We start from the raw sequence: 13,101 nt of genomic DNA on the forward strand, positions 1-13,101 counted from the left end.
ATGAAGGTTCTTTTACTGCTGCCTCTCTTCATGTGTCTTACATGTAGAGTTTGGGGAAGGCACTTTGAACGCTGTGAGCTGGCTCAGGTGTTGCACAACGCTGGCTTGGAAGGGTACCGTGGGTACACTCTGGGTGATTGTGAGTGCTTCTCTCTGTTCTCTCCATTCCCTCAATGTGGTCAGTACTTGTGTATAGAACTGGTGCTCTGTCTCTCATTTTGGGACCTGGATGTGATGATAATGTAAGCGTATAAGTAAGGCTCTGGTCTTCCACAATCATATATGAGCACAGAAGAATAATGTGCAAAGGAATCCTTGGGAAAAAATTCAGTTCTCCAAGCATGCCAGCCAGGTCCACCCCAAGGCCTCCTGATGCCTGAGGTGGCATGCGAAGTACTGCTCCCCCTTATCCAGTGATGAGCCCACTCTTCATCATTTTAGCTCAGCTGTCTCCTCCCCTCCACACTTCTTTTCTGTCCCCCTCTAACTTTTTGAATCCAGGGAGTGGAAGAAGAAGGAGGGGCAGTGAAGGCAAGTAGGAGGACAGAGATGGGTACCCCCCCTCCAATCTGCTGCCTGGGGTGACCACTTCAGTTGGCCTTTGCACTGGTTCCCAACCTGTGGTCTGGGGACTACAGGTGGTCTGAAAGACCCTGAGGAGTAGTCCATGAAGCCTCAGGAGAAGAAAAAAAAAAGAGAGAGAGAGATTGCCTTTGATCACTTCCAGTGTGCTCCCCCACAGACTACCAGAGAGGGTGGAGACTGAATTGCCCGCACCCAGCAACAAAAGCAGCAACCCACAAATCTTCACTATAAATAATACATCTAATAAATCTCTAATTATTACAAATTTAATTGTATCTTTTTGTGAAGGGCTGGGGGTTGCATGCAAGACCTATGAGAGGGGGTACAGGGGGTAATTTGTACCTGGGCCCAGGGTCAAAAAGAGGGGACCCAGGAGTCAAAGGAGCCAAACCCCCAGAAATTTCCTGGAATCTGATATTTTCCAGTCTCATCTGAACGTGCTGTCAGCATGGGATGCTGGGTGGACAGTAGCTGTGGCTACCGCAAGCCATATGTGCTAGGCCAAGGAATGCATACATGGCATTCCTGAGCACTGTCAAATCTGGGAAGAAACTGGCCTGCTACAGTAGCTCTTTGCCCTGTGGATCTACTTACCATTAAGAAGTGTATCAAGGACACAACTGTGGAACTACAGCTGCTGCAGTAGTACATTTTGGTTCACACAGGATGCTTTCCCTTCTAGTTTGAGCCTAAATATGATGGTCTAATTTTCTTCAATGATTTTCTTCAATGATTTTCTATACTTAAAAGATTTTAGAGACTTAGGCTGCAATCCTAACCACACTTTCCTGAGTGTAAGCCCCATTGAACAAAATAGGACTTACTTCTGAATAATCCTGGTTAGGATTGTGCCCTTAAGAGTGTGTTTGGTTTTCTGTATTACTGTATCTAGCTCCTGGCACTGGACAGGTAGACCTGGGCTCCACATTGGGAAGTACAGTCGACCAGGACTCCAAAGATTCTTCCTGCTGTTGCAGCCCTCCCCCTGCCCTGTTTTACCCCCTCCCCGCCCCTCTTGCCACTCTCCCTAACTCTGTTTCACCCCCTCCCCTCCCCCTTTGGGAAGGGGCTCAAAAGAATCATTGTACACCCCCCCCCACCCCGATAAAATTTTTCTTGGATGCCCTGTTTGCATGTGGTTCTCATCAGTTCCAATTTTTGTCTCAGTGGTCCACTGACCTTATGGATGGACCTGCCCTGATGCCAGCTTTCATTATGAAAAAGCAATAGGGCATTGTTTGAATCATTGAGGCCCAAATCCAAACCAACTTCCCAGCACTGGCATAGCGGTGCCAATGGGACATGTGCTGCATCCTGCAGTTGGGTGGCACTTTGAGCCCTCCTCAAAGTAAGGGAATGTTTATTCCCTTACCTCGGAGCTGCATTGCCCTTATCTCAGTGCTGGAAAGGGGGTTAGGATTGCGCCCTTTAGCAGGTGACAGGATCCAGCTTTCCTTGGGGAGAAGGCACTGTGGTTGTTACTCCATCCACCTGCATGGTGCATTTCGAAGAAGAGGGCAGATTTCTGTCTCAGGGGGATTGCAGTCTAAAAAAAGATGTGAGAGACAACTTAAGAAGGGGTGGGCAGTGCTCTTAGGGGAGGTGGGCAAAAGCAAATGCTATTATTTCATGTAAATGTACTTGGGCTTATTTACAGTCATGTGTGAAGACTCAGGTTGTGTGAAAGTCTTCGTGGAAAAGCTGGGTTTTGAGGAGGGATTTGAAGGAAGTAAGAGAGGGTGATGGAGCTGAAGGAGCAAACGTCAAGGCCAGGAATATGATGGGATTTTAGTGCAGAGAAATGAGGCGGCCTTAGAGGCTTTTGAAGGCCTTGTTCTTGTGTTAATCTTGGTGCCAGAATTCTCTGGGTCCCTCTCCCTCTCCACATTGCAGGGCTCTGCTTGGCCTTCTCTGAGAGCAAGTTCAACACAGCACTTGTGAACCACGAAGCCGACGGCAGCACCAACAACGGCATCTTCCAGATCAATAGTCGCATTTGGTGTGAGGATTACAAACGCTTGAAACCAAACCTATGTCAAATGCATTGCAGTGGTGAGCTCTGTCTGGTGTTACTAGAAGGTGCTACTCCACAGTGGTTTTAGAAAAGGTCATGGAGTATAGGGGGCATGGAGTCTTTCCCTACTCACAGCACATATTCTTCACTGTCAGGCTCTGTCCTTACTTTTAGCTTAAGGATTCCCCACCCTCAATAAAACCTTCCTGCCTTCTGCATGAGTCACTGATCTGGACATCCCTCCTGATTGGAAGACGGCCTGCCCACCTAGAAGAAGTGATTTATGCAGAGGCACATGTGTGTAGCCTCCTCCAAAGGCAAATAATTGATTTGAGTGATATCATACCCAATGCAGAGATTCTGCAGAATTACCTGCCCCTCACTGGATTCCAGGCCACAGTAGATGCGATTTGAAAGTCCTGATATTCCTTTACTGGGTCAAAAGCAGAGAGGAATGGCCTAACTCTTTTATCCCGTGCCATGTCTCCAATCCCCATCGCATCCTTCCCCCTGCTGCTATAGGTGATCCAGAGATCCATATTATGGCTGCTGTGTTTTTCCCTCTGTAGCTCATAGCAACTGGGAGAGAAGGAGCATTTTAGCTCACAGCTGTCCTAAATCACTCCACCAGTCACAGCTGCTTTGAGGACCAAGAAACAGATATAATGAAGTTTCAAGCACAGAATTCCTATGTAACATCAGTCCAGTTCCAATTTATTGATCTTGATTGGAAAGAGAAGGAGTCAGCACAGGCAACTGCCTCTCTTCTATAAGTGGGTATTTGGGACTCCAAAGAGACTTTGGGCCCAGTCCTACCCAACTTTCCAGCACTGATGCCACTGTGCCAACTGGGCACACACTGCATCCTGTGGTGGGGGGCAGTCACAGAGGCCTCCTCAATGTAAGAGAACATTTGTTACCTTGGGGCTGCCTTGAGGCTGCATCAACATTGGAAAGTTGGATAGGGTTGGGTCTTTTGACTTGCAACAGTTGTGTTGGGGCACACTGGTATGTCTAATACTGTTCGGGAATTTCTCTAGGCAAAAGGGATGCTTTTCTACAGAGACTGCAGTTGTCTGCAATCAGTTGCGGTTGTCTTCCCAAAAGGAAAGAGAAGAGACAGATGCATAAAAGGCTAACTGGGAAGGTTCAGCAAAGGAAAAGAAATTTGTGGGGTTCTTCTCTTTAAGAAGATGAGCCTAGGGCACTGTCTGCCCCTTCATGTCCTCTTTTCTCTCTTCCCACAGATCTGCTGACGAGTAACATCAACGATGACCTTGTTTGTGCCATGCGGATTGCACAAGGGTCCAGAGGCCTTGCATCCTGGTAAACACTTTATGTATTACATTTTTATCGCATCCTTTTTAATATATCTTATCGTTTTTCCATATAGGCCACTCAATAATAATAATAATAATAACAACTGGGTATTTATATACCGCCTTTCTGGTCATCGGATTACTCCTCTGACTTTATTCAAGGCGATTTACATAGGCATGCTGTTTCTAAATCCGAGGGGATTTTTACAATCATAGAAAGGTTCTTTCTTTCAAGAACCACGCAACATTTAAGATGGATCTTTCTTGGTCTGGTATCACTTCTGGCCTCCAGTTGCCTCCACTCAAGGTGGCCTGTGTGGTGTTTCCAGACTCTGGCCACACCTCAATCTACTAAGCTTCAGTATGGTGGCTGCCTCATGGGTCATCAATTCAGCATATAGGTAAAGGAATCAGTGGGGGCAAGGGGCATAGTAATGTATTGTGGTGATCACTCGGGCAGTGTATGTGAAGCTACACGACTGCATGGTGAGCAAAGGAAATTCACTAGTAGGACAAAAGTGGTAACAAGTCCAGTCTCTGTTATTAGTATACATCATTTGGGCAGTCAGAAGTATGTTGTCTCTGAAACTGAGTGTAACCCCAAAAGTGACAAACACTAGACCAAGCAATCATGTAAGGCACAGCATTGGAATAATCACTTTTTATAATATTTCATCTGATTTTTATAAACATTCAAGGACCTGATGCACAAGACTTCAAAAAAGATTGTCATACAAAGTTATTTGATGTTCTGCAAAATAACAGATCTGGATGTCCACACAGTTTGATGAACTCAATAATACCTGGTCACTGGGCTGATGATCACAATATCCCATTAAAGCTAGTCTCAGCAATCTCGTGTTGATACACAATTCAACAAATGCCATAACAATGGCAATAGCAGTCCTGTAGTTTCTCTGTGCAGGTAATGGTATCAAACTCTTCAGGAACATGATATGCGAGATCTGTGGTGAAGAAAATCATCTGCCACTTGGAAGCTTGGAGAGCCAGAATATAAGGCTTCTACCTCAAGCAATCTGCAAGTTCTTCAGAATGCATAATCTGCAGTGTAGCAACTGATCTAGAGAAAATTTGTTAGAATGTTTGAGTCTTCAGCTGAGTTGCAGAAATTCCTGAGGCCAGCACTGCAAGTGCCGCTCTTTGAACTGCAAGTTGCAAGGTACCAACTTTCAGAATAAATCCAAGACCCAAGAGCCAGGATGGTGTAGTGCAGTGTTTCTCAAACTGTGGGTCGGGACCCACTAGGTGGGTCGCAAGCCAATTTCAGGCGGGTCCCATTCGTTTCAATATTTTATTTTTAATATATTAAACTTGATGCTAGCATGGTTATGTGACTGCTTTGGGAGTAATGTTACAGACTTGTACTTTTAACAAGCTAATATGTCTATTGTTTTAACAATGATACTAATTGGGACTTATTCCTGGGTAAGTATGAGTAGGATTGCAGCCTAGGATTGTTAATAATTTTCTTGCTTGATGAGCTCACTTATGGTCATGACATCACTTCCGGTGGGTCCTGACAGATTCTCATTCTAAAAAGTGGGTCCCGGTGCTAAATGTGTGAGAACCGGAGTTGGACTTACAGTAGATCCCTGCTCAGCCATGAAACTTCCTGGGTGACCTTGGTCCAGTCAGTCTCTGTCAGCCTCACCTACCTCACAGGGTTGTTGTGAGGACAAAAGGAACCATGTACATCACCCTGAGCTCCTTGGAGGAAAGGCGGTATAAAAATGTGAAAAATATTTTCAGTTGTAGACTTATAGCAGGTTCAGAATCCTCATGGTGGGATTTTTCTGTATTTCAATACATTTAGATCCCACCTTTGTTCCATCTTGGAACTCAAGGTGGCATACATGGCGGGTTCCCAGGCAGTCACCGGATCTGTATCGACTCACTAGTGCTAACTAGGCTAAGAGGCACCATTTCAGGACAACAACTCTCCCTGTTCAACTCAGAAGGTCTTTTCCAGTCATTCTTTGCTGGTGTATCTTTTAGATTGTGTAACCTTTTGGGAGAAGGAACCATCCGGTAACATTACATAAGCTACTATGTGAATTTATTTTTGTTGAAAAGCTGTATATAATATGTTCAATAATCATAATAGTTTTTTGCTTCAGCAAGGTAGCTGCATCACATGTCCTCAGAATTTGCCCTGGATCTTTTTTTTTTACTTGCTTATTTATTGTTTCTTATTAATGTGTTTTGATCCCGTCACTATACTGTAATAAGGGACAATGAAGCGGTAGTGTCACTAGGCAGGTACAGGGGGTGTGAGCTGAGCTGGATGATGCTCTGGGGGGTGACACCACTACTAGCCAAAAAATTTTAAATCTTGATATTTTCAAATAATACCACGTATTATTCATGTATTATTATTCGGTACATAATTTCATGCAGAATGCAATAAAACAAACAATATCTATATTGTATCAAGTTACAGTCAAAAAACCACTGGGGGTGGGGCAGTGGTGCATCACCACGTTCATCCCCCCTGGACTTTGCCCCTCCCACTGCATGGGAGGAGGCCCATTATGTGGGTGGTGTGTTGGCCTCCCGTACTGGGTAATGCAAACCCTAGTGACACCAGTGTAATGAAGGCACCAGAATTAGGCAGTGGTTCTCAAACTAGTGGGTCGTGACCCACCAGTTCATGTAAAGGTTCCCCCGTCCCTTTAAGGGGTGAGGGAAGGGGAGAGACAGGGAAGCCATTCCCAGGATCTCGCCCATGTGGGGGGGACGAGGGGGGTGCTTGTGACTTCCTTTAGGAAGACAGGGCTGCAGCAGGCTGCAGGAGGTGCAGGGAGTCCTGCACAGCCCACTGCAGCACTCCCCAAGGCTTGGAACATTCCAAAAAAGCAGGGGCAAAGCACTTCCATTTTGCAGGAGGTCCTTTACTCCTGCAGTTTCTGAACATTCCAAACTTCAAGTAAGGCACAAGCACCCCCCTTGCCCTCCTTAGCTACGTGATCCTGGGGATTGCATTGCTGCCCTAGCCCCTCCCCCACAGAGACTTACTGAGGGAATAAAACTCCCTCTGAGAACCACTGGAATAAAGAAAACACATACAGCAGTGGTTCTCATACATTTAGCACTGTGACCCGCTTTTTAGAATGAGAATCTGTCAGAACCCACCGGAAGTGATGTCATGACCAGAAATGACATCATGAAGCAGGAAAATTTTTAACAATCCTAGGCTTCAATCCTAGGCTTCAACCCAGGAGTAAGTCCCATTGACTATCATTGTTAAAAGAATATACAAAGTAGCTTGTTAAAAGTACAGGTCTGTAACATTTCCCCACATGCAGTCACATACCATGGTAGCATCAAGTCTAACATATTAAAAATAAATATGAATGGGGACCCACCTGAAATGAATGAAAATGAAATGAATGGGGACCCACCTGAAAATCACTTGTGGGTCCCGACCCACAGTTTGAGAAACACTGAACAGTATTCCAGTATGTATAAGAGAGCGTGCATCTCATATTTGCTGCCCCCTCGTGGCTGCTCTGAATAGTGATTCTACACACTTCCTAGTTTAATTGTGGAATTAAATTTCAGTTTTTAGCACAGCAGAGACTTTGATTGTCAAGGTTTAAACCTAATGGTGCAAGCTTCAACTGTTGGTGACAACATATTGATCCACACGCTGTTTATTACATTTTTATTCTGCCGTTCCTATAAAGAGCTAATGACAGTATACATAGGCTTTTTTCATTTTATCCTTGAAGCAACCCTGTGGGTAGGTTAGACTAAAGGAGTTTGATGTACTCATGGTCACTCAGAGAACGGCATAGCTATTTCTGTCTCTAGTTCAAACCCAACATGGTATTTGCTACTCTGCATTGGCCATTTCCTTTATCAGAAACTCAGAGACATCCACCAAGGAGAAAGCAAACCCACCATTCAAATGATGGAGTTTTGAAATTAAAATGTTAACTTTCGTACATTTGAGGCAAAATCCACTGGAAACATCTTGGTGGATCATGCCCCATGTTAACCAATGTGTATGATGACTGCCATTTGGATACCCACTTCGGCCACCAAAATATATTGGGTTGGCCCTGGAGATAATCTGTCTTGTATATGTGACTTCCTGCTGTCCCATTTTGGAATTAGCTTGGATAATCTTCATAATGGCTTGGATTATCTCCATATCTAATATTCCATTATAACTCCTTTGACCAATCATATCCCACTTTCAGTGTAACTGGTAGACCAGTGTTTCTCAAACTGTGGGTCGGGACCCACTAAGTGGGTCATCAGCCAATTTCAAGTGGGTCCCCACTCATTTCAATATTTTGTTTTTAATATAGTAGATGCTACCATGGTATGTGACTGCATTTGGGGAAATGTTACAGATCTATACTTTTGACAGGCTATTGTGCATATACTTTTGACAGTAAAAGGGCCTTACTCCTGAATAAGTGCGGGTTAGGATTGTTAGAAAATTTTCCTGCTTGATGATGTCACTTCCAGTCATGACATCACTTCCGGCGGGTCCTGACAGATTCTCATTCTAAAAAGTGAATCCTGGTACTAAAAGTTTGAGAACTACTGTGGTAGACCATTATGCCTCTGGGTCTGCATGACTTCTCCCCAGGAGCTATTTGGCTGCCAGCTCCTGTCTTATTTTGGTGGGACTGTACAGCAGAATGTCCAGGTGGGGTTGTGCCCCTTTACATTTGTGTTCCATGGTTATTTCAGCTGAGTTTACTAATAAGATTTTTCTGTTTTACATGATGAAGATTTAAGGCTAATGAGATCCTCTTTTACTCTTAGGAAAGGTTGGAGAGAAAACTGTGAAGGCATTGATTTGTCTATCTGGCTGAAAGGATGTGTACTGTGAAAGAGAAAAGGAGCAAAGGGAGAAAGAAGGCAGTGGAAATTCTTGGCACTTGTTAAATGGAGTGCCCCAGCCTGGAACCATTGCCTTCCTGGAGGCGCTCAGCAGAAGTCTGTGAATCAATTCAGTTAAAACTTGGCTCGGCTCTTACAGCAGGAAGAGGGATTGTGTCTCAGGCACTGAGAACCAAATCTTGTGGCATAAAGATGTTTGTTCAGACATTGTGACTGAGGTGCCATGTATTCGAGCTCACTGTGGGTGTGTGCTGTGATCATCATGCCTGGATGATTTTTTTTTTGCACACTGATTTTTCAACTGTCTTGTGAAGGAACTCTGAGGCTCCTTAATGAGAAGATCAGTCACAATAGACATATCTCCCTGATAAACAAGTTGCTCATCCCCACGACTAATGTTCCTTTCTGTTTGCATCTTCAAGGAGTCTGTTCTGGGGTGCAGTCTCAGTTCACTCAGGTCGAGGCATAACAGGGGGCAATGTCTCATGTGAACTGAATGACCATCCTAAAATATCCCTTCTCCCTAAAAAACTTCAGCAGTTCACTAAGCTTCCATAGCAGATGTTTAAGGCAGGGGTTCCCCTTAAGACAACACAGAAAAGGTTCTCTTTTAGAAGACTGAAAAATCACCTGCTTTGGTGGGATGTAATGGAGTTGTTAATGGCTGTTAATAGTCCTCCAAGAATGTAATCCCAGCCTCCCTTTTTTAAACTGTCTAAGGGCCCAATCCAGCACCTGGGTTCAGTGCCACAAACACCAGTGGAACACTGCCCAGAGCTCTGGGTGAGCACTGGGTCGTGGAAAGGTGAGTGGGGGCAGGGGGTGTTCCGGGGCAGGGGGGGGAAGGTGGGGAGGGGGTGGGATGGGATGGGAAGAGGTGGAGATGGTGGCAGGCTCTGCCGCCATATCTTGACCCCCTCCTGGCCCAGGATACCCGAGACAGGTCTCCTTGATTCTGCACCTGCTCAATAGTGGGTGCAATTTCGAGGACACCCTCTGGGACCACCCAAGTTTTACATGGGCAAGACTTACCCTTACCCTGAGGAGACCTGGTGCTGCTTGCTGGATGCAGTGGTTGCCTTGTTGGTGCTGCTGCCGTTCTGGGCGCTGGGAAGCATTGGATTGGGCTGCCTGCCAGCAGTCTTCACCACATTATGCTGCATGAGGTACATCAGATCAATCTAATTGGCCGATCTCATGTTCCAGCATTGTTAGGGAGGGCACTAGTGACACCATCTTTCCAATGGTTGGATTTGGCATTGCTTGGCATACATTTTTTCTGTCCCCATTGTATGCTTCTATTCATTAGTAAAACATGGGCTGGTTCATCTACCCAGTTCCTGCTACTATATTTATCAAGATTGTCTTTCATATTATTTCATGCAGAAGATCCCAGGCTCAGTCCCTGACCTCTCCAGTTGAAAAGGCTTCTCTGATACCAGTGGTAGAAATGATCTTGGAGAGCTTTTTGCCAGCCAGTGTATTTGCACTGGATCCAAAGTTTTCAAACTTTTTACCTTCACAAAAAGGTAAACACATCTGCTGCATATCTGTCCTGTCCAATACATCCAGTGTATTCCAGGGGAACCTGGGGCTTGGGGCATACATACTTGGTTTGTATGAACCTATGGGTACAACTGTTGAGTTTCATTGTTGCCCTACTTGAACAGAAAATGTGACCCAGAACACTTTCAACACTCTCCTTGAGCTTAAGATGCTGTGTTCTGCTGAGCCAGAACCTTTGTTCCTCTACCTAACTGGTGTCTCTTATTGACTGGCTGCACTCTCCAGGTCCTTCCCAACTCTTCTACCTGCATGCACCAAGAAGTGATTTGCATGCACAGTGGTTGTCCTGCTCTGCAGCAACAGCCCCTCACCACCATGCAGAGCTTCACTTGGTAAGGATTAGTCAACAAGTTGCCCTTTGGAAAAATCTTGACCACCACTACTGAATTGGCAAATGTATCCTTTTTAAGTCAAGACATTGCACACAAAAAATGGATTATACTGTATACTTGGCCCAAGATACTTTGGTATCTGAAGGGGAAAATCCAAATTGCAACCTGCTCTAAAATCCACTAGGGGAGCATCCTACTGAAATGAACCAAAATGTGTTGTGCTCTGAATGGGAAACTGTTGGGGGGTGTAGTTTGAATTTTTCTGCTTCAGGTACCAAAACATTTCAGTCCACCTTGAAGATACATTTGCCTTTTCCTGGCTCAGAGAATCCCTGCAGTTCCAGCCTGAACTCTTACCTCCCTTGACCACAATTGATTTTCATTTTTAATGAAACCAGTGGCAATTGTTAAATCTGAGGCTTTAACCTTGTTAGTTTTATAAAAGTTTATTAAGGGCACAATTCTAGCCAACTTTCCAGCACTAACATAGCTGTGCCCATGTGGCATGCACTGCATTCTGCAGTGGGGAGTCAAGGAGCCCTCCTCAAGGTAAGGTGTTCGTTACCTTACCTGCATTGCAGCTAAATCAGTATTGGAAAGTTGGTTAGGATTGCACCCCAAGTCTCTCCCAAGAAGCCACTCCTTTAATCCTCAAAGAATTACCCTCCCTCCCCCACTGTTAGTTATAGTGGTTGAAAACTTTTACCTAAAGTACTATTTCATCTTGGTTGATGTAAAAATTTATTATCAACATGGTGACACTGCTCCTGTGTATAAACCATTTCATGAACCAGAGATCCTTTATTATCCTGTTTTATTTCTGAAATGCTCAAATATGTACCAGGTGCTAAGTTACAGGGAAAGGGGAACACTTGGGTGGAGAGTAAGGGAAAAGTAGAAATAGAAAAATACTATGAATAGAAACTACTATACAATAAAACAGATCAAGAGAAATGCAAGACTTTTAAACCTAGAGGCCAGAACAGAGACAGCTCTATACTTAAGGGGCTTGTAAGAGTCCCACTACTGACTAGAGAAGTAGATTGGCAAAAACCCCAAAAGAACACAGGATACAATCACTTTCTGCAAGGGAAAGAGGAATCCTTGCTGCACCTTAGGACTGCTTCTCAAGAGGACACACAAGGTTTTATAGATTCCAGTTTATCTGGAAGTATTTGTTGAAAGGTGAAGGGATCTTTTACTAATAGACCCAATAATGGGGAGTTTTCTGCACATTTGGACTATTCAGGACTCTTATTGATTTAAAGTTTTCAGGAAAGTTTCAGTTTGATTTGAAGTTTTCAGGCAAGTTTCAAGGCAAGTTTCAATTTGAAGTTTTTCAGGCAAGTTTTGAAGTTACAAGAGGAAATGTATGGGTCTCCCAAGCTGTTGTAGGTTTAAAAAAACCAGACATCAATTGTACATCAATGGTTTTCCCTTGTAACCACAGTATTAGTAATGAGTTAGGACCTGCTTTAGGTTTTCGGTTTTTAGTAAAACTTTTCTACTGTAGGTAAAATTGGGGAAGGGGAAGACAGGTGTGATGTTGGAACCCAAAAACCCCTTTAGATGAGACTGCAGGAGGCAATAAAAAGCATATGGATGTGATGCTTGCAGGATTGTGCCAATTTTCCCTTTTGTGCTTTAGGTTTACCCATTCACTCAAAATATCAAAGTTTATTCAAGATAGCAAACTTTTATTTAAATTTAATAGCAGTTACAAGATTTAAAACATTTACATAGCAGAAATATAGGCAAAGCATTTGTACAGATTACTTCATACAGTACAAACTTAGGAAAGGTGGAGAAGATACAGAAGCCAGGACTGTTCTAAAAAGGCACTGTGTGTTTTTAAAAAGATAAAAATGCAAATAGCATGCCCAGAAGTGGAAAATAAAACAGTCAGAAACCAAAAGTAACTAGAATGTTAAGGCTTGCAGAAGCACACAAAAAGTTCTGTTGCACCTCAATGAGCCTGAGGAAAGACTAATTCAGATGCATGAAGTGGATTGGTGAACATGCACCTGAAGTACTAGTCTTGGCTGTGTGAAAGTTCTTGTTGCTGAAAAAGTTGGAAGTGACAGAAAGATGAATTCTGCAACAAAAACAAATGTTTCATAGCATCATAAAGATAACATTTATTGCAAAAATTCCCAACTTCAGATGCTTAGCACTATCTTTAGTTTGTACACACCAGTAAACAGAAAAGTAACCTGAAAATATGAGGTTATCATGTAATAATAACCATGTAATAAAAAGCATGATATAATTAAAGCTGGGACCCTATACATTTTCCTGAGGGAAAGCCCCCACACAGAAATCAAACTGGACTTGCATGTGAGGAGACATGCACAGAATTGCACTGTTAATGTGTTTGTGTTAATGAGTTGATAATTCTGATTTG

The 13,101-nt window shown here is 43.8% G+C and overlaps 1 protein-coding gene across 1 annotated transcript; it reads left to right on the top strand.

Annotated features, from left to right (window-relative positions):
* On the top strand, positions 1 to 8,788 carry LOC136638682 (sperm acrosome membrane-associated protein 3-like). The gene is made up of 4 exons (XM_066612714.1): positions 1 to 139; positions 2,479 to 2,637; positions 3,847 to 3,925; positions 8,722 to 8,788. The coding sequence occupies exons 1-4, from the start codon at positions 1 to 3 to the stop codon at positions 8,786 to 8,788; spliced, it is 444 nt and encodes a 147-aa protein (XP_066468811.1).
* The last annotated feature ends 4,313 nt before the right edge of the window (positions 8,789 to 13,101 follow it).

This window comes from Tiliqua scincoides, chromosome 2 (assembly GCF_035046505.1).
Source record: "Tiliqua scincoides isolate rTilSci1 chromosome 2, rTilSci1.hap2, whole genome shotgun sequence".
Taxonomy (NCBI): Eukaryota; Metazoa; Chordata; class Lepidosauria; order Squamata; family Scincidae; genus Tiliqua; species Tiliqua scincoides.

Bases quoted from the DNA above. Each gene is read 5' to 3' on its own strand.
- LOC136638682 (XM_066612714.1), top strand. From the start codon at position 1: ATGAAGGTTCTTTTACTGCTGCCTCTCTTCATGTGTCTTACATGTAGA. The intron at 2,638-3,846 runs GTGAGCTCTGTC...CTCTTCCCACAG, and splicing joins ATGTCAAATGCATTGCAGTG to ATCTGCTGACGAGTAACATC. The intron at 3,926-8,721 runs GTAAACACTTTA...TTTTACTCTTAG, and splicing joins TCCAGAGGCCTTGCATCCTG to GAAAGGTTGGAGAGAAAACT.